The sequence below is a fragment of the Lethenteron reissneri genome, chromosome 26 (assembly GCF_015708825.2).
Source record: "Lethenteron reissneri isolate LAM-NWPU_2019-01 chromosome 26, ASM1570882v1, whole genome shotgun sequence".
Classification (NCBI taxonomy): domain Eukaryota; kingdom Metazoa; phylum Chordata; class Hyperoartia; order Petromyzontiformes; family Petromyzontidae; genus Lethenteron; species Lethenteron reissneri.
The window spans coordinates 17,380,103-17,401,730 of NC_083804.1; the positions used below are offsets into that span (position 1 = coordinate 17,380,103).

General features: G+C 51.1%; 2 protein-coding genes across 2 annotated transcripts; both read right to left on the reverse strand.

Moving 5' to 3' along the window:
- Nucleotides 1-125: 125 nt before the first annotated feature.
- Nucleotides 126-10,957, reverse strand: C26H16orf89 (chromosome 26 C16orf89 homolog). The gene is given in 9 exon segments (XM_061560285.1): nucleotides 126-1,439; nucleotides 1,441-1,600; nucleotides 2,691-2,753; nucleotides 4,573-4,689; nucleotides 5,891-6,026; nucleotides 7,433-7,547; nucleotides 8,774-9,005; nucleotides 9,320-9,490; nucleotides 10,202-10,957. Coding segments are annotated over 9 exon segments (1,458 nt in total). The 5' UTR covers nucleotides 10,587-10,957; the 3' UTR covers nucleotides 126-1,360.
- A 177-nt stretch (nucleotides 10,958-11,134) lies between these two features.
- PTCD1 (pentatricopeptide repeat domain 1) lies at nucleotides 11,135-19,358 on the reverse strand. The gene is made up of 9 exons (XM_061560284.1): nucleotides 18,837-19,358; nucleotides 17,794-17,934; nucleotides 17,198-17,422; nucleotides 15,730-15,831; nucleotides 14,411-15,112; nucleotides 13,690-13,809; nucleotides 12,607-12,723; nucleotides 11,757-11,939; nucleotides 11,135-11,398 (listed from the first exon to the last, which is right to left on the reverse strand). Exons 1-9 carry the CDS (start codon nucleotides 19,248-19,250, stop codon nucleotides 11,291-11,293), a joined length of 2,112 nt encoding a protein of 703 aa, XP_061416268.1. The 5' UTR covers nucleotides 19,251-19,358; the 3' UTR covers nucleotides 11,135-11,290.
- Between the last annotated feature and the right edge of the window lie 2,270 nt (nucleotides 19,359-21,628).

Sequence of the window (21,628 nt, forward strand, 5' to 3'; positions counted from 1 at the left end):
TCAGAGTGTTTCATGCATTGGCTGTGAGAGAGCAAAACGGATACGCTGTATGACACTGGTTCTCCAGACTCGGGTCTCAATGAGCTGTTCACATCAGACCGACAAGAAAGCACTTCCACACCAAGCGTTTGTAGGGCATTTAATGACGAACGAATCGATCCACAGTCACAAATGCCCACACATCACGCTCACAGAAGCACATCGCTGTAACTGTCAATTCCTACCCCCCGGGGAAAGTGGAGAAGCGTTGTGTACGGAGTCTTAACAAACGAAGGTGAAGCAAACCCAGAAGAAAAAAACAATTCTCAAACACGAGGCAGCTTCAACTAAGCAGCGAACTTGTTTTAATGTTGCATCATTGTTGTGAAACTTTGTGGCTTGAAGCTCTTGTGGAGCATTCATGTGTTGTTATTGTGAATCGTTTATTCCAGCGAATTTGTTTTAATAACCAGATGTAAACAGCGAATTTGTTTTTACGAACGAGATGTCCACTCAAAGATCGGGTTTCGCAAACTCCAGTCCTCGCGAACCACCACGCGACATCTTTCTCCGTTTACCAATTCACTCCCCATTCAAATACGAATTAGCTCGTTCCAGCAGGCTCCTGTGTGACGCGCAAAGCGATGAACGCTCCGTCTTGCGTTAATAGCCAATTCGAATTAAGATCTCAGTGTGCGTGTATGTTGAACTTCTTTCGCACCGTACGTAGCCAACCGTGCTAAACGGAGGTGCGTGTGTGCACGTGTTCCGTGTGTGTGCATACGTGTTCCACGTGATAAGCCAGTGTTGATTGCTTAGTGTGTCACGTGGGTCGCGGTAACTGGAAACCCTGTGACAACTCGCCAACAAATAGAAGCTAATAAGCTCATTTTGCTTCGTCATTTGTTTACCTTTCTGATACGTTTGCACCTCCTATGGTGTCTTTGTGTTGTTTGCTGTTGTAACATTCTGACCCGCTCCTGCTGAACATCTGTGAAAGAGCCTTATAGCTCATCGGCAGATTCCTCCTCCAGTCTGAATGAGTCTTGTGATTCTGAAATACTTCTGAGAGAGCGTCTCTCCCCGACTGAAACCTTCATCGCAATCAACATTTATTTGGCGCTGTTCTTAAAACTACAGTAAAACCTTGGATTGCGAGCATAATTCGTTCCGGAAACGTGTTTGTAATCCAAAGCACTCGTATATCAAAGCACTCGCATATCAGTTGTGATCACGTGACGCTCGGCAGACAAAGCGTATACACGTTCTACTCGTATTGCGAGACCTCGCTCGTTTATCAAATTAATATTTACTTAAAAAATTTGCTCGTCTTGCAAAACACTCGCAGACCAAGTTACTCGCAATCCAAGGATATACTGTACTAGAGAAAACTCTCACTCCGAGCGGTCGTCTCCGACGAGCCCTGTTGGCGTTTACTCCACAACCTGCCTGCGACTGGGAGCCGAATCGCTGGGTAGGGCGAGGAGGGAATCCATCCATCCACGACGCCCACTCCGTGGCAGAATTGGTTCCGCGGCGCAGGAGACGAGGGGCAGCAACTCGCGCACAAAGCAACCCAGGAGACCCACGGCGACCGCAGTCTTGTGGCTTGAGCAGCCACCTCCACCGCACGGTCACACACACACACAGGCAAAACAACAAGGATCCCCCGTGTATTCATCTTCTTGGTTCTTTCGGTAAAGTCACGTAGAAGAGAAATAAAAATAAACCAATAACATTCTCAGCGACGTTTCGATTGCAACACAAGCAATCATCATCAGGTGTGAAAACCACAGACTTGTTGGGGGCAAGGGCTGTGAGCGAGCACCTATGAAGGCCAGCACGGCACACGAGGGGGTGGGTGGCCAGCACCACGCCCAGCTGCATTTGCCTCCCCAGTGGCGATGTTTACTACACACCGCACCAGGAACGCATTTGAAGCCGAGTCGACCTCGGGGAGGCCCAGCACCGGTTCAGATAATCGTCACTCGTGTTGACTGCGCGGGCGGGGATCGAACCCGTGTCACCGCATTCGTAGCACAGCGCGCTAACCGTATGCAAAAGAGAAAGATCCCCCGTGTAGCCTGTAACAGACTGTTGGGGCAAGTGCTGTTAGCGAGCACCGATGAAAACGTACACACACACATCGCCACTTTTTATTTCCGTTCACGAATTTAATTCAATCGCCACAGCGCCCCTCATTCTGTCTCAGCCGGGTGAGTGTGGAGAAGCTGGGTCCTGTGCGGTTGCTCTGTGGTCTCACAATGGATGTGACAAGTGGCAGAGCTTGTGAAGTAATTGAACAAACTCTTAGGTTTTTTCGGTATAGTCACGTAGGTAAAAAAAAATTTTAATTAATAAAAGTAAAATAAAATAAAAATCACGACTTTTCGGCGGCAACATTTTATTTTACTTTTATTAATTAAAATTTTTTACCTACGTGACTTTACCGAAAAAACCTAAGAGTATGAATCCTTGCAGTCACGAAAGCTTCAAATCTAGAATTAATTGAACAAAGCAAGACTTTTACGTAAAAAAAAAACTCCATTGATTTATGTTAACGTCTTCATTTTGACGCACATTTGTTTTGTGTTATCCACACACACACACGAGGTTTCTGTGGGTACTCCAACAGGTAATAATATTCACTCAGGAAAGATTTTGAGGCTCGCGTATAAATGATGAGACTAGTGCTGCTGGATTAAACTCACCATCGATCCGCTTCTCTCTCCTCTTGTGAAGCCGCTCGAGTCCCACTGGCTCCCTGTGGGAACCTGTCGAGACGGTGCAGGACATCACGCCGTGTGTGGTGAACCGGGATTAAAGGAGACGACAACCCAGTGAACAAATGGTTATCTTGCAGACACGAACCGAGGTTGTGCATCCCTGGCTGTCCTATGCGAGTTTAAAGCGGTCTTGATGGGGCAAGAAGACTTTCAATTTACGGGCCAGTGTGTCATTATACCACTCGACATCACTGGTATGTTACTACATGAATGCAGCATCATCACAAGAACACAGTGACAGAGCGCATGGCAGTGATTCTTTCGAAAATTATGTTCTCAATTCCGAAGGTTACAACTCTTGTAGGATAGCCGACAGCATGCGGCCTACAACAGACATTTGTGTTTTGGTTTGCATTTTCCTAAAATGCTGTGTGTGTGTTGAGACGTGATGCTGTAGATACGAACCTGGCAACCCGAATTCGATTCCTGCTCACGGCCAATACCAGTGACGATTATCTGAACCGGTCCTGGGCCTCCCTTACGTCGACTCAGCCTCTAATGAGTACCTGTTGCTATGTGTAAACATCACCACTGGGGAGACAAAGGCGGCTGGGCGTGGTGCTGGCCACTCACCCTTCGTGTGCCGTGCCAGCCTTCATAGGTGCTCGCTAACAGCACTTGCCCCAACGGTCTGTTACGGCTACACGGGGGATCTGTGTCTATATTTGTAGCTAATCTAGGTATTGACAGGTTTCTGACGATGCTGACATGAGGGATGATTGCAATGATTGAGCATTAACTTACGGTTGGAACACCCATCGGTTTGGGATGCGTGCGCGTGTCGGGAGGTGGACGATTGCTCTTGGAGCATCATCGCAGGTGAAGATATAAAGTTTCGCTCCCGTGCCACTGTGTCCGTCATGCACGCAACAAGTGAGCTTCCTCAGAAAACGATATTAGTGATGCCAGCTACGAATAATAACAACGGCGCAGTAAACATCATTATCATCAGCGTTTGCCAATCTACTGCTGTATGAAGACGTTCACATGACGAATTTGTTGGGGAGGGGGGGTTAATGACCCATTGTGTGTATTGTGGGGAGCAATAGTGTAGTGGTTAGTGCTTTCAGCTATGAACACGCTGATCCGAGTTCAATTCCCGCTAATGGCCAACACCAGTGATTACTTGAACCGGTCCTGGATCTACCCTAAGTCGACTCAGCCTCCAAACGAGTACCTGGTGCCATGTGTAAACATGGCCACTAAGGAAGACAAAGGTGCTGCGTGCCATGCTGGCAAACACCTCGTGTGCCATGATGGCTTCCATACATGCTTGCTAACAGCACTTGCCCCAACAATCTGTTAAGGCAAGGGGGGGGGGACCTTTGCCTTTACCGCTGTACTTAGCAATTTGCCACATAATTTGGCCAAGTGGAAAGATGTCATTAGAGCTCATGGCTTTCAGTTGGAAGGTTGTAAATTAAAATCCTAGAAGTGTGCATGTCAACTCTGGCAGTGATGGCGTGCATGTGGGGAACTGCCAGTGTATGGCGAGCGGTGGTGATTAGTGCAATGTGCTACGAACACGTAGCTTCCTGCTCAGAGCAAACATCAGTGACGAATCTCTGAACTGGTCCTGGGTCTCCCCTAGGTTGACTCGGCCTTAAATGTAAATGCTGCAAACACTTGGTAAGAACCACTTGAAATGCTTCCCTGGATCAACAGGCGTAATGAGTGCAAAGTGTCAACATCACCACTGGGGAGACAAAGGCCGCAGGGTGTGGTGCCAGTCACTCTGAACCCCCCCCCCCCCATGCTGTGGTGGCCTTCCAAGGTGTGAGTGGCTGGGTGTGTGGTCGTCTCTCACTGCCTCGTGTTGCGGGAGTCTTGAAGCAGCCGCTGTGTGGGTGCTGCATGTGCACGACTCTTCTGAGCCACGCAGCCTGCAGCCCCATGCGCCTCCCCGCCATGGAGCACAACAGCACTGCGCGACAAAGACAAATAATCCACATGTAGCCTTTCACAGACAGTACTCTCTTCATTGTTCAGCCAGCATTGGTATAAACAGGGGCATTTTCGTTCTTTTGTCTATCATGTGTATCAGGCCTCCCCTCCCCCTCTCTGCCGCATGTGTTGAGCACTCCGTGCTGTCTTTGAGCCCCGCCCCCCTCCCTCCCGATACGTTTCCATTCATTGGCTACCACATTCTGATGAGCTCCCCCCCCCTCTCCTCCCCCCCCTTCAACTTGCTTATAAGGGACTACATCTTGAATCATTGCCTCACTTGATGCAGCTAATTCGGCTGTGACGGTCCCACCTGATGACGGAGACTTGTGTTGCCTCCGAAACGTCGTGATTTTTTGTTTTATTTTATTTTATTTTCATTAATTTTGATGTTTTACCTACGTGACTTTACCGAAAAAACCTAAGAATATTTCACAGACTGCTGAGCCAGGTGCTGTTAGCGAGCACTTATGAAGGCAGGCAAGGAGGCAAGGCACATGATGGGGTGGGTGTCCAACCCACGCCCGGGCGCTTTTGTCTCCCGAGTGCTGATATTTAAGTAAATTTAAGGCGGAGTCGACCTCGGGGAGGCCTAAACCCGGTTCAAATATTCGTCAACCGGTTTGCCGTGAGAATAAAATTCGGGAAAGCAGCCACTGCACGCACGAGGACTCTCTCGCCTCACCACCACAGATGATTGCACTCGCGCTGATAAAAAAAAGAACACATTCCTGCGGAGGGAGCTGGTAGGAACATTGGGTTGCTCGGTCAATGGCCAGGGTCAACGGCGGCGTGGTGTATTCCGCAAATATGCCCGACTGTGAGGGCGGGTACTAGCCGGCGTGAGTAGGTTAAACATTGAGTTTTATAAGGGCACCACGGGGTGACCAGCCCCTCCCCACCTAGCCCCACCCCTCCCACCCCCCACCCAGCCCCTATTATCAGGAATCAACAAGCAAAGGAAAAACAATGGTAGGGGTCAATTCATTGGCAGTCACAAGACATCTGGACCAGCCCTGCACAGTCCCCAATGCTCACTGCTGCAAAGTCTGCCTGTGGGAAGCCATCCGCTGGGGAGTCCACACCTCCACACTCTAGCGGCCCACAACAAATTTGATGATCGTTGGCATTAGCGAATGGGCCCCATCGACATCCGGGCCTAAAGTGTCTCACTCCCGTACTGTTCTCCACGAAGAGGTCCTCCTGCGGCTGTGGGAGTCCCAGTGCGGCCAGGGCGCCGTTGTGCCGCATCATCCGCGCGCACAGAGCCCCCTGCTGCGCCGATACGTCCGGGCCCCGAGACCAGGGGCAGCCGATCTGAGGAACGCGCGCATCAGTTCAACACGTAGGCTTTCGCGGCCAATATCATCCATATGATAGGTTTTTTTTGGGTCAGATCGCGTAGATATATGACTTTGTCGTTAAACCCGCCACCCACTCAACGCAGACAATTAGTGAGGTTTGTTATGTAAACAGAACGTGCCAATTCGTTACGAGTCGAGCACACCGGTGTGTTCGAGAGCAAATCCACATTAACAATTGCCGGGTGGTAGCGGCTTTAACGACACATTTATATTTATGCGATCGAACCTAAAAAACCTATAACATGGAAGACACGCGCGTAACGGAGGCATCTTGCCAATCTGTATGTCCTGCACTTTGAACTTCTTTCACACCGTACATGGCCAACCGCGCTAATCGGAGGTGTGCGGGGAACGACAACAAACTAAATACAAATAGCAGTTCTAGCGACATGAATTTTCAATCTAGATGATTTAAAAGTGCATAGCTCCGGTAGCTTCCTAATATCGGAAGAGCGTTCCAGACGGCCACAGGAGCGCATCCGAAAGCGTGTGATCCAGTGACCGCCTTTGTTCGATGGCAAGCCAAAAGACTCCGCGAGGATGACCAGGGTCCGCGTGATGGTTTATGCTCCTTGACAAGATTAACAAGGCACACATCTGCTCAGTTTTTTTTGTTACTCGTGTTCTCCACAATAATGCCAATGGATTATCTTGTGTATGTGTATATGATAGTTCTGTGTCGAACTACGAACGACACCTATGAACATCTGGAAGTTCACCAGCATTTCTTCAAGCAAACCTCACTGCTGGTGAAACACTGAATGTTGAAATTGGTCCAACGTTTGCCTGCGACAAACCAGTGCTGCCGAATCTATGCACCCTACACACGTACATCATAGCAGGCAATATGCACCAACATACAGTACCGACATGGCATGGAGAGGCCTTCATCCAGCAGTGGAGTGACAAAAGGTTGTAATTCTTGGTTTGATAGTTCTGTTGATCCCCAGATCTCCCTCGCAAAATAGACGATCTCTCAATGGACCCGACTGGAGATGAGCAAAGGCAATCTTGTGTGCGTGTCTTTTTGGTAAGTGGGGAGCAGCAGTGGAGCGATTCGTGCGCGCTGCGCTATGAACCCGGCGACCTAAATATGATTCCCACAAATGGCCAATACCAGTGCTGATGAATTATCTGAACTGGCCCTGGGCCTCCCTTCGGTCGACTCAGCCTCAAATGAGTACCTGGTGCGGTGTGTAATCATCGCCACTGGGGAGACAATGGCGGTCGGGTGTGGTGCTGGCCACTTACTGCCTCGGTGTACCGAGCCGGCCTTGCTCTCTAACAGCACTTGCCCCAAAACCCTGTTGAGGCTACACGGGGGGATCTCTGTCTTTGTGGCGAGTGTTAGGTGCTTACCTGTGTTGCCACGAACAGGTAGAGCAGCTGATGGGAGAGCGCGTAGCCTGTGCACCCACTAGCACGCGCCCAGCGGGCACACGGCGTCGGCACGGTGCACACTGCCACGCCGGGCCTACACGCACACCAACAATCATTACCCTCCACTGCATAGTGCCGGGCTCGCTAGCCAGCGGAGCAGGGGAGGCTGCGCAAAGCGGGGGAGGCTCGCAAGTTAAGAGGGGATGAGAGGCGAGCAGGTGATATCGGCGGCACAGTCAAAAGTCTTGACCCAAACGTGCCTTGATTGAAAATGTTGGTAGTAAGCGAAAACTCAGTTTTATGCAGAGCCTTTACAACAGCATCGCATTAAAAACCCTGAGCGTTAAAATTAAGAGGCAAACAAGCCTAAACAGACAAATACGCAAGAGAAAATAAATGTGTTTTCAAACGAACCCTAAAAACATCGTCTATAAACTGACAACCAGCAGAACTAGGCAATTCTAGTCTTTTCATTGCTAAAATTATGTCACGACGTTTCGATCGCAACACAAGCGATCGTCCTCAAGCGGAAAAAATAATCCAGCAGTGGAACTGCTGAACCAGCGAGAGAGCTATTACAACAAGAGGTTATTTACGTGTTTGTTTTGTTTTATTTTTATACCTACGTGACTTTACCGAGAGAACCAAAGAGTATGGATTCCTGCAGTCACGAAAGCTTCAAATTAAAATGATGTCATGTAACCAAAATCAGGATTTCATTTGCACGAAAATTAGTGAAATTATGGATATCAGTAAATACTCAAGCACTTTTATCAACCAGGCTTTATTGGGAAGATCTTGAAATTGGGATATTTGGATGAATCTATTAATATTTGATGTCTATACGAGACGATAAAATATAGATTCTTGATTTGAATTGCGATCCGTATTCGTGACAATTCACCGAATTGCGGGTGGGGGTGTGGTGGTTATTTTACATGCCCATCGGATAGACGTGCGCTATGGGAAATGGTGCGAATACCAAATGTTCTGATAACTATCATCATCTTGGTGGCGAGATGTTAACTACCTTGCCTGGTATACAAGAGGTCGTGGGTTCAACCCCAACCCTGACGCCTGTATAGAGTTTGCAAGTTCTCTCTGTGGAAGCGTGGATTTTTATCTACGTCCTCCGGTTTTCCCTCCACATTTAGAAAAGCATGCACTTAGAGTATGTGACTGCTATACATTTCCACGTGATGATAAGCCACTTCATTGGGCTATCATTTGTGGCCAGGTCACCTCTGGAAAAGATCTATATGGCTCAGTGAGCTTTACCGAGTAAAATATAAAAAAAATAGTTTAGTTTTGTTTCAGTACCTGGTGCCCAGCAGGCTGCTGAGGCAGCTGTCGCTTGAGTTTTCGTCACGGATGCACGCCGAGCTCGGCAGAGGGAAGAGAGACTCCATGGAGCTCTCAAGTGAATTCTCAGCCGTCTCCTCTGCCTCCATGCGAGTTGCGTGCCGCCGGCTGTTTGGAAGGGGCATGTGCGAGCAGCGGGAACTTGGCTCTGTGTTTGACCACAAAGTTGAGATAGCCAACGGAGCCATCTCTGGAGATGTCGCATACACACACGCACACAGGGAAAAAAGAGTCATCTTCTTGATAAAATGACAGTGTGCTGTATATTTCCGATAACGGAGATGGTGGTGACAGTGGTGTTATAGGCGGCGTCACGGAGCCTGGCTGTTCTGGGGGCTCGTACCGCAGGAAGCGGTGGTGTTGTTTGTGATCATGGTGCTGTTGTTAGCTATTGCGGTGGGTGTGCGTTGTTGGCAGTTGGCAGCGATTGTGGGGGGCGTGTTTAAGGTGGAGAGTCTGGTGCGGAGTACCGTGCCACACGGCCCGGCGCTGCTGTTTGCTTACTCCAGCAGTAATGGGGCAGAGAGAGGCAGGCGTGTTGCAGGGCGTCTGAACTGAGCTCGTGCACGCGCAATGCGAGCTCCCGCACGCGCTCCACCATGGGGGTCACGCGCAGCGCTCCACCACGCTCCCCACACAGCGCCGCCTCCAGCTGCAGACCGTCCGCCAACTGAGCTGCACACGCACAAAGACGAAGGGGAGGCCCCATTTGAAGTGCCATGCGCGAGCACCTATGAAGGGCCAACAGCACGAGCGGCCGCCTTCGTCTCTTTCATAGCCAAGCTCGGCGAGGCCCAGGGCACGTGCCGCTTGCTACCTGTTTTAGCTCCGGTTGCGAAATTAAACGAGGGTCTACGATAGAATTGCACAGTGTGCTCACCACATGACTACTTATTAGCCCTCCGAGCCAAGACCTAATTTAACAGATGACAAAACTGGTATAGAGTTAAGCCGACTGTGGTCAGTATTAAATCTACAAATGGTGACTAGTAAATATAATGGTAACTCTCGCTCTGTATCCAAATGTACAGTAAAACCTTGGATTGCGAGTAACTTGGTCTTCGAGTGTTTTGCAAGACGAGTAAACTTTCTAAATAAATATTAATTTGATAAACGAGCGAGGTCTTGCAATACGAGTAGTACGTATACACTTTGTCTGCCGAGTGTCACGTGATCACAACTGATATACGAGTGCTTTGGATTACAAACACGTTTCCGGAACGAATTATGCTCGCAATCCAAGGTTTTACTGTATAACTGTTGCCCTCTAGCCTGTGTATCACATCGTAAGCGTGCATGAATACCTGACAAGAGCCCTTGTGGTCAGCGTAATCATTTCCTTTACAAGTGGCCCTGCCCTGGCCTACGATGCGAGCGAGTACCCACCGTGCATCATGCGGAATCCGATGACGCCGTCAAAGTTCAGGAGCTCCCGCGACGCCTCCAAAAAACGAGCAGCTCGTTCCAGCGCCTGCACCGTGGCGTGAAGAGCCTCCTCTCGAGACGGCATTCCCAGGTCTTCGATTCCACCTTCTCCCGGACTCTCACCTCCAAATCCTCCCAGACTCTCACTCGCAGCTCTCCCCACATCCTCACTCCCAGCTCTTCTGAGACCCACACTCCCAGCACCACCGAGATCCTCACCCCGAGGACACTTCCCAGGTGGACCGGTCCCAGGTGAAGGGGTGTGAGTAGTAGCGCCGATTAAAGTTACGATTATTAGCAGCACTGCAGTCGCCATCCCTACTAAGCGTCCCTGTAGCATGCGCATGCACACTCTGCGTATCCTGACACTGGCAACGGGACCATCTGATGCAACACAAGTACACGGGCAGCACCCCTCCTCGACTGGTACGCACACAAACGACACGGAGCCTGCCCCCACCACCTCCTCGTCACGGCTGCGTGGACGTTAACACCGCTGGTGAATGCGATCAATGGTGTAGTCTTCCGCGAGAGACGCGGCAGGAGGTGTAATGATCCTCTTACACGCATTCACACCCGATATCTCTCACATCCATACTCACGCTCTCTCTTTGGCAACATACAACTCATAAGCGTTAGATGCAGTCGGGTTTTATTGACATGGCAGCGTAATGCTCACTTCTCGCTCTCTTGTGCAGTGTTGAGACAGGGATGAGTGTACGCACGCGAATGTTGCAAACAACCACCACCTCACTTGGCCATTACTTTCATCGCGATAATGAAGTTGCAATTGTAACAGCGCCGAGTTCGAGATGAATTATTTCCACGAGTGTCTTCTCTCTTTGTTAGCTCCCACATGGAGGCAGGGTGATGTGCACTGCTTTGTGCCAAGTACGATAGCCGGATAGGTGAGGGGGGGGGTGCATATTTGTCCAGTCGTCATTGGCACAGGAAATGCAGCTCACAGCACTGCAGCCTAGTGTGGGAATGGTCTCTCGTGGGGAATATTTTATTGTCTCTTTACACCCTTGGCTCACAAGGCCAACAGATTCACCGGACTTGCGTTGTGTCGTCCACGGCAGAGGTGTGCTTCAGCCAGAGCTGGTAGAACCCACGGAAGCCGTCAATCTTATCCAGATAGGCGTTCGATGCGCTGTACTGCACACAGAGAAACATATTGACATTGTGTCAAAGACACACACATCACAAAGATTCCCAATATCTAAACTATAATTTTAACGGGGCTGAATTCTCCAACACAGACATATTATCCCCCATGCTTTCGCTTATTAAACTTTTCGTTCGTTTAGTAGATTTTTTAAATGTAGTTATAATATAATTATTTTTAACGTTGAGTGTCTGCTACTGCTGCTGTCCTGTACAGCGCTTTGAGATCGTTGATGAAAAGCACTATATATAAATAGAATAATTTTTTATTCGGTGAAAGCGCCAACTGTTGTGCCACGTGTGCTGCCGGTGTGTGCGGCGTGTGGTGCCGTGTGCTGCGTGTGCTGACGTGATCGTATCCCGGTGGGTAGCGGGCTGCGAAGTCGAGCTGCCGCAGGATGGCGGGCGAGGCGGCGATGTGCGACCGAGCCATCTCCTTGAGCACCGCGGTCAGGTACGAGTAGTCGAGACGACGGATCGCCACGGAGATGATCACCCCGCACACGTGGGAATTGGGAGTCAAGCCGCTTGTCTGTAGGAAGCAGAAAACAACAAGAATCGCACACACGCATGGATTCTACAAAGCTTTCACAAAAAACTTTTGTCCTCCAAATTGGCGATAGCGGTACGTTTTTAAAGCGCATAACAAGTTACATGAAGCCACATATGACTACAAAAGATGACATGCCAATTCCCTTGGCCACTTAGGATACTTTTAAAACTTTTTTTTTATTGCCACGATTTGGACAGATGGACAGAGATAACGCATTAACGATTTAAAACTTGGTTGGGAAGCGTAAAAATACCAAGCTACGAGATGCGCAAACACGTACACAGCACTCGGCAATAAAATCAGATCCCACGGCAAGACATTTCCTCCAGTGTTGAGGTTAATATTCAACTTAGCGACATGAGTACAAATGTTTACATAAGAATCATTGCAGCGGGAAAAGTTGCTCCAATTAACTGATGAAAATTTGGTTTGGGCATGACGCGTCGCTAGAAGGGACGATGGCTGGTGGGTCAATACTTCTGTCAGAGCAGCAACCAAAGGAGAGGACACGCCTGAGAAGACATCCGCCATAATGAGATGAGATCAGTGTGAGATGTCAAAGCATTGTCGGGTAGGGCAGGATGTCTTCATCTAGCAGTGCCACTGATCACAGCTGACGATGTTATGCTCATCGCAAGGTGCGCACCCTCATGTCTCTCAGCAGCTGCACACCGTCCTCCTCATGCTGGCAGCCTGCGGCCAGCGCGCTGTACGTGTGCATGTCAGGGGACAGCCCCTCCCGCACCAGCTCCCCCACCAACGCCTGCAAGCTCGCAAGTGCACATTCATGAGCGGGCAAGCGTATGTGTAAAAACAGGCACACTTGTGCACGCACGCACGCGCACACATGCTTTAGACAGGGGCATGCGTGTGTAGTAGGCACGTAACGAGTCTGTATCCACTCATGCAGTTTGACAAATTGTCACAAGCCGGGGTCAAGATTGCAGGATGGATTATTTTTTTCGTAGGTCTGCTTTGTACGTTCTATTCAGTTGGTTCTGTCTCTTGTTCCATCAACCTATTGCACAAAATGTTCATGCGACGTAACATGTAAGTGCATGGAAATGTTGATATGTGCGTGCCTGTGTACATGGCAGCGCTCATTCGTGTATACAGTGTGTGCATGCTTTCATCACAGCATTCGTGTGTGTGTAGGTAGTGTGTGTGTCTGCATGGAAGCGTTCAAGTGCGACGTGTGTGCACGCATGTGTTCATGCTAGTAGGCGGCGTGTGCGCGCGCATGTTTGCGTCAGAGTGTACGTATGTGTCATTCTAGTTTATTTTGTTTTAGACCAGGTGAGAACTCAAGAGCCCAGGAGAGCCTGATTTACAGGAGCGAGCTTGGTCACCAAGACGACAAAAGAAAAAAAAGGAGAGCAAATAGAAAGCAGAACAAAAACAAACTGCCTCGTCATGCGAGCAATAGAAAATAACACATTAACGTAAATCAACGTTAAATTAATTCCTTGCTGGCAAAAGCTGGCTGTGGACGATTCTTTTTTAGACTGATCACAGTCCAACTACAAAATTAAGTTACAAATTAAACTCATATAGGCTGACTATGGTATGAATGTGCAGAACTGCTTTTTGTGTTTAGTTTGTTGTCCTTCCCCCACACCTCCGATTAGCACAGTTGGCTACATACGGTGCGAAAGAAGTTCAACATGCACACACATGTACGTGTAAACAGGCGAGGATGTGTGTGTGTGTTTGTGCTTGCGGCCCCTACGCGCGCTGCAGCCAGGTCGCCGGCGCGGCTCCTGCGCCCCACCAACACGTTGTACAAGGTGATGTCTGGCTCCGCTCCGCAGGCCTTCGCCTCCTGCAGCAGCCGCTCGTCTTGATCAAACTGCCCGGGTCGTAAAGGTGAGGAAAGAGAAACACCAAACACACAAGGGGGGGGAGTTTGGGGAAACTCAAGGGCAACCGTGCCCTAGTGGGCAATGCACGAGTTACAAGCCGTGGAGAGCAATGTGCAGCGTGGCCTTGTGAGGCACAGGGTTTGTGTGAAAAAGTAGTGGCATGTCATGAATTGTCACAATTCGGGATCATGGCGAGTCATATCTCTAATAAATATGATTTGCAAAAGGATAAAAATAAATAATTCGCAGCCCTTTGTCAATTCGCTGATGGATAAATGCCTCCCGACGCCGTGTCAGTCATGGGGCACGTTTAACCATGTCGGCATGTTGGTCAGTGTGGGTTGGTCAAAGTGATGTCCAGAACCAGTTCACATATCCCTTGCCGCTGACGTCAGCCATGGCTGGTAATCAAACTCAGGTCACCGATTTCACAGTGCAGCAGGTAACCACTGCCCCGTCACTCTACCCAGGCATAAGATTGATACAATTGGGACAACTATTACCGTCAACAAATCATTCAAACTTTAAGCGTAACGATGAATAATTTGAGTATTTGCCGTTGTCCGTGCGGATCAGCAGCATGCGAACCTGATCAGCAGGCAACAGCATAGCGAGCTGTGTGAAGATAAGCACGTTGGGGGCCAGGCCGTGCCTGCGTAGAGCCCCCAGCACTCCTGCCACACCGCCCAGCAGCGCCAGCCGATCGGCGGGGTCGGGCGCCGCCCTCAGAGACAGCACGTGGCCCTTGGCGCTGCGCCGGCCTGGCTCCAGCAGACTGCCCTGTAACTCGAGGCGACTGCCCGGCGATTCGGGCAAAAGTGCCAGCGATGTTGAGTGCTGGGGAATCTGGTCAGAGTGCCGCTGTGCGATTGCCATCTGCTCGGGATACTCCTCGACATCGGCTCGCTCCCTAGATGCACAACTCGTGGACAGCTGGTCAGCTCTCGTCTGTGGTGCTTGCTCGTGGGCGAGCTGCCTCTCGTGTGCACCCCTCGTACTCTTGTCCTCTTGGACGAAATCTGGATGTGGACAAGCTCTTTGAGAGTTGAACAGTCGCCCTTGAAGGTCTTGGACACTTGCCACTGCTGCACTCGTAGAAGTCCGTCTCTTGGCTCCCTTCTGGCTGCGGACTGGAAGATTCCCGATATTTCTACTCTCACTGGAATCGTTTAGCAGCAGAGCAGTGGCAACCGCCGGGTCGCCTATGTCGCACTGCCGAGCAACGGACAGCAGGAAACTGTAGTTGTGGAGGTTTGGTGCCACCCCGACACGCTCCATCCAGCGCCACAGCTACAACGACAAATCACACAAGGGCACACGTATAACAACCAGCTTCACTCACGACCCTTTTTGTGTTAAGTTGTCCTTCCTCACACCTCTGATTAGCACGGTTGGCTTCATACGGTGCAAAAGAAGTTCAACATTCATACCCATAACAGTGATGTCGTCAAGTCACTTAAACCAATCAGTGTTTACTCCGAAACGATATAGCATCTGTCTATTTGTAGTGGTGTTTGTGTATAATGGTGGTGTATGTTTATTTTTAATGGGATGTGTTTTGTGTAGTGGTGTGTGTGTGTGGGTAATCTTCGATGTTAACTAGGATACCTGTGTATTGATGGTCATGTGTATGTGTGTCTTTAGAAACACAGTTGGCACAGTGGGGAACACAAGTGGTGCATCTGCCAGTCGCCCCAGTCAACTGATAACAGCTGGGTCTGTCCCGTGGCCTCAAGGTACACCTAGCCTGGTACAAGTACGCTGGTCATGTCACCGCCACTAAGTGGCGAACGGCAATTGTTGTCGTTGAACTGCGGCGTCTTTATTGATGTTGCTGTGTATGTATTTGTGTTGTGCGTCTGTACTGGTCAGTCGTGTGGTGTGTGCAATAGAACTGTGGTGCGAACCTGCAGGGCGTGGCGAAAGCCCTCCGAGGGATCTCGCTTGGCTGCCTCCAGCAGAAAGCTCAGCGTGGTGGAGGTTGGGACCACACCATTGCCAACCATTTCCTGGCAATCAAACAACAAAGTCAAACCAAGTCAGGAGGCATCCCACAAAGGTAAGATTTCATGAGCACAGTCAGCAACCAGGAGGTGCTCCACTACAATTGACTGTGAACCCTGCCCCCCCCCAGGTTTTGTGTGAACGAATTCACCCACCCCACTTCCCATCCAATACGTCAGTTACATTTCCACCTTACACTTGGTGCTACACTTACTGGGAGCATAAACTGCAACGTCCTACTGCTCTCGGTTCACTTTCTGGTATCAGGTCTGATTTAGGACACCAGCTAGTTCCATGTGCCACCAGAAATGTGTTGATAGAATAGGGTTTGAAAGTGGACGCACAGATGCAGCTGTGGGTATTCAACAACGAGCAATACAATGATCTGTTCTCCAATAGGCATTGGAGATGGGTAGTCAAGTAGCACTCAGGAGGTCTGCAACCAAGGGGAAGACCTAAAGCCAGACAGTGGAAGCATTTAGACAGTAAGAGGAGCCCTGAAACTGGATGGTGGGATACTGTAAATGTGGATGACTGTGGGGTTTTTTATGTTTTACCGATTATGGATCCTAGCAGAAGAAATCGACAAGGTGTGGTGACATCAACAATATTTCTCCCTGAGATCCACTGACCTAGTTTTAGAATGTGAGAATTATTACGTCCCCACAACCAACCAATTCAGGCTGCCTGCACACCACACGTGAAGCCTGTGTGACATTCAAGTGTCGTGAGCGACTTCCGAGACACGTCGTGTAGAAGGCTTCTTGTTTATTCTCACACCTTAAGCACAACACTAGGCGATACATCTATGTAACGTTCTACGTAGCTACACATAGCTGACCCTTTTACACGTCATCGTCGGCGTCCAACTGCACAGCTGTCTGACTAGCGCAGCGACGGCGACGATGAGAGCCTTGCAGAAGATTGACCACGTGGTCGGACGATGAAGAGAGATGACGGCAAGCAGCGACGCAGCCAGGACCCAGGACCCGCAACAGCACTGAACCTCTGGTTCGGTCCCCCTTATATACACCCTGGCACGGCCAAGCCCCGCCTCTGGTCACGCCCCCTTCCAGAACCTTCGAGCAGGTTCCCGAAGCTTCCCGACTGATTCTGCCTTTCACCTCTACCCCAGATATGCCCCCCTCATAATTGAGATTACGTAACATGCCCATAACCGCGATTAACCCATTCAGGCCGATAGGTGGCACCCTGTCATTACACAAGCACCAGAACTTAGCAAGACTTCCGTTTCAGGATGAAACTTGGTGTACCGCATGGCAATACTTTTTTGTGAATGTTAATTGAGTTTTGCTCCTAATAAACAAAGTTATATTACTCCAAGAGTGTCACGATTGGTGTGGCGAGTACCTTGAGCACCTCGATGGCGGGCGCCAGACTACCATAGCGTGCGTACACCTTGAGCAGCGCGTGGTACGTGAAAAGATGCGTATCTGCTCTTCCAGACTTCTGCTGCAGCTCGGCCCACAGCTTCTCCGCCAAAGCTAGGCCCTGCTCGGGGCGTCCGCACTCCGCGCACGCGTTAAACAGCGCCGTGTAGGTGTGCGAGCTCGGGGTAAGCCCACGCTTCTTCATCTGGGAGACACGGGACACCATGATAGACTGTCAGGAGAAATAGCGGCTCACAACAATGTATCGGAGGTGGACAAGTATCAAAAAGAGTAGGGGGCACCATGGATTAACTAGGTGAGGCATGAGATTATGGGAGGTGGTCAAACCAATTTCTCGGGAAAATATTTTAAAGGGGGAAAAGAGTGGATTTGTTTAGGGGGCCACCGACATAATCTCAGCCAACAGTGGCAATGTGGAACTTGGCACAGTACGACACATGGATGCTGTGGCGATAGCAAACAATCACACACTTGATGTAATTTAGCCGCACTGGTGCTTATTGCTGCACCAAGTGGCCCTGTGCTGTGGGACGGGCGCCAGCTGCCACCGCTCACATCGTTATAGAGGCGGAAGGCGCGGCGGGTGAGGCCAGCGCGGGCGCATGCCCCGATCAACACCGTGAAGTTGAACTCCTCGGGCTGCAGGCGCTGCTGCTTCAGCCCCGTCTCCTCAAACAGACGGAGCGCCTCCTCCAGCTGCAACAAAAACAAAGATCCCGCGTGTAGCTATAACAGACTGCTAGGGCAAGTGCTGTGAGCGAGCACTTATTGAAGGCCGGCACGGCGCACGAAGAGGTAGGTGGCCAACACAACGCCCGGCCGCCTTTGCCTCCCGAGTGGCGATGTTAACACACTCACACAATGTACTCATTTTGCGGACGAATCGGCTTTAGGGGAGGCCCAGAACCGGTTCAGATAATCGTCACCGGTGTTGGACGTGTGCGGCAATCGGACTCGGGACGCTGCGTTCATTGCGCAGCGCGCTAACCGCAACACTACCGCTCCGCAAATGCATACCCCACCCCACACGCACACACCACCCTACACACCATCGCACCGCACACACAACCCTACACACCACCCCACACGCCACGCCACGTGTACACACCACCCTATACCCCACGCCACACGCCACCCCACACGCCACCCCACACGCACACGCCACCCCACACTCTCACACCATCACACACACCACCCACACCACCCTACACACCACCCCACACTCTCACACACCCCACCCTACACACCACGCCACGCGCTCTCACCACCCCACATGTACACACCACCGCACACACCACCCTACACACCACCCCACGTGCACACACCACGCCACACACCATCACACACTCCACCCTACACCCCACGCGCACACACCACCCCACACACCACCCTACACCCCACGCGCATACACCACCCCACACACCACGCCACGTGCACACACCACGCCCACACCCCACCCTACACCCCACGCACACCCCACGCCACGCGCACACACCACGCCACGCGCACACACCACCCTACACCCCCACACCACACGCACACACCACCCCACACACCACCCCAGACGCACGGTACAGAGCCCGCGTGGCGAGCCGCACCTGTCCGCTCCGCGCCAGGCGCTTGCACTGCACGTGGAACCAGTACGCCGTGTCCCTGCGGCCTCCCCGCACCCTCTCCTCCTCCTCCCCCCCGTCCTCCTCTTCCTCCTCGTGTGTCCCCGCGCTCTTCCTGAAGGAGCGCGCCGCGAAACGACTCGAGAGACTCTTCTCCTCCTCCTCCTCGGCGTCCTCCATCGCCGCCGACTCCGTCCTCTCCCGGCGCTCCCAGGAGGAGGCAGACGCCGCTCGCCTGGATTCCCGCCCGCAGCCTGGACCAGGCCTCCCGCAGCCCGGACTAGGCCTCTCGCAGCCCGCTGCACGCCGCAGCTGCCCCGCGGCGAGGGCTCTGCCGAGCGAAGCCAGGGAGCCCAGGGGCCCCCGGCGGGAGCAGCGCGCTACGGCGGCGGTGAGCATCGCTCGAGGGGGACGGTGGGTTCGTGTGTTCCTGTCGCCCTCCTCCTGTGCGTGCGTGTGGAGCGGCAACTCAAGCGAGCTCCCTCACACGTCAAACGGGTTGACCTTTTAGGAATCGCGGAGAAACGATTCCGCGTGCAAGCAGCGAGAATCGATTCCAAAGGCCCCGACTTACGAACAGAGTCGGCTCCTTCGTCGGGCGGTTCGTAAGTCGGGAACGCAATGGACCGCATCGCACAGCACACAGGGTCAGTGGTACAATGTGTTAAGGGGCCCCATCTTCTTGGTTTTTTCGGTAAAGTCACGTAGAAGGGAAGTAATAAAATAATAAAAAGAAAAGTGTGAGAATTAATATATAATATAAAAATATTATTTAATTATATTTTATATTATTATTTCATTTTAATATGTTTTATTTTTATTATTTTATTACTTCCCTTCTACGTGACTTTACCGAAAAAACCAAGAAGATGAATCCCTGCGGTCAGGAATGCTTTAAATCGAAATGTTAAGGGGCCGTCCATAAATGACGTCACGCGATTTTGGACGATTTTTTACCCCGTCCCCTCGTCGCACGGCGGCACAAGAAGTCAGACCCCCCCCTCAAATATGACGTCACAAAGCTCTGCTCTCCACCCCCCAAAATAAAACATGCTTCAAATCGCTTAAAACTATTGTCATTGTAGTGCGTATTTAATGTGGCGCTGCACTCTGATGTTGTAGGAGAAAACATTTATCAAAAAGTATATTTAATTAAGTAGAACGTGTTGTCTGTATTTTTTTAAAGTTGCGCATTTTGATGTGACGTCACATTTCTCACCCCCCCCTCGTCCCACATCGTCACAAATGTCTGACCACCCCCCCAGGTGCGTGACGTCATTTATGGACGGCCCCTAAGGTACAGCAACACAAAGGGAGGTATTGTTACACTCGTAATAAACACATTCCTGCGGAGGGAGCTGGTAGGAACGTTGGGTTGCCCGGTCAATGGCCTGCAGGGTCAACGGCGGCGTGGTGTATTCCGCAAATATGCCCGACTGTGAGGGCGGGCACAAGCCGGCGTGAGTAGGTTAAACGTTGAGTTTTATAAGGGCACCACGGGGTGACCAGCCCCACCCAACTCAGCCCCACCCCTCTCACCCCCCACCCAGCCCCACCCTCCCCACCCAGCCCCACCCTCCCCACCCAGCCCCTCTCCACCCAGCCCCACCCCTCCAATTTTTGGATGCACGACGGACGGACACAATAATCCCCTGTGGGCTGGTGGAACCAGGTGGTTCCTACCAGTATAAAGTGTACGCTTGCATGTACTGCCGTGAGAAATGCTGTATAGTAAATAACACGTAAAATAAAGGAACACGAATAGAAGCAAATATCAGTTTTTCGTTTCACTTGCCTTGAGCCCTTAGGCTGCTGGCTTGCTTGTCGGAAGGGGCACAATGAGTTCCCACAATAGCACGTCCACACACAATGATCCCCCTTTTCGCTTTAAGTCTGTTGGGGGGGAAATGCTATTCGCGAGCATCGCCTATAAAGGCACGAGACGGCACACGAGGGGGTGGGTGGCCAGCACCACGCCCGGCCGCATTTGTCTCCCCAGTGGCGATGTTTACACACCTTACCAGGTACTCGTTTAAGGCCGAGTCGACCTAGGGGAGGCCAATAACCGGTTCAGATAATCGCTACTGGTGTTGGCCGTGAGCGTGAATCGAACTCGGGTTGCGAGGTTCGTAGCGCAGCGCTAACCGCTAAACTACCGCTCCCCACAATGCACACTCATATTACTGGTAGGAACCTCTGGTTACACCAGCCCACAGGGGATTATTGTGTCAGTCCGTCCGTCGTGCAGGGAGGGGCTGGGTGGGGAGTGGGCTGGATGGGGCTGGTGGGGAAGGGCTGGCCACCCCGTGGTGCCCTTATACAACTCAACGTTTAACCTACTCACGCCGGCTTGTGCCCGCCCTCACAGTCGGGCATATTTGCGGAATACACCACGCCGCCGTTGACCCTGCAGGCCATTGACCGAGCAACCCAACGTTCCTACCAGCTCCCTCCGCAGGAATGTGTTCACGTACGCGCACACACACTGCCAGCGGCATGCTGCGACCCATTACATCAAGGAAGATTGAAGATTGCTCCACTGAACAAAATAGTTCCGCAGTTCGATTCGCTCATGCAAGTTGGCAAGTCGGATGGTTAAAGAAATATACCTGATGGAAGTTCGTTCGTAAGTGCGGATGTTCTTAAGGCGATGACTACCGATACGTCGATACAGGAGCGTGCTCCACACTCCGTCAATGATTCAATGCTGGGAATCTATTTGCTCTGGATTGGGTTTTGTTCTGTCCTATCTGGGCACAGACGATTAAACCAAGTTG

Coding starts and splice junctions, on each gene's coding strand:
- PTCD1 (XM_061560284.1), bottom strand. CDS start 19,250: ATGCTCACCGCCGCCGTAGCGCGCTGCTCCCGCCGGGGGCCCCTGGGC. Junction 17,935..18,836: donor GCCTGGCGCGGAGCGGACAG/GTGCGGCTCGCC, acceptor TTTTTGTTGCAG/CTGGAGGAGGCGCTCCGTCT. Junction 15,113..15,729: donor GCTTTCGCCACGCCCTGCAG/GTTCGCACCACA, acceptor TTGTCGTTGTAG/CTGTGGCGCTGGATGGAGCG.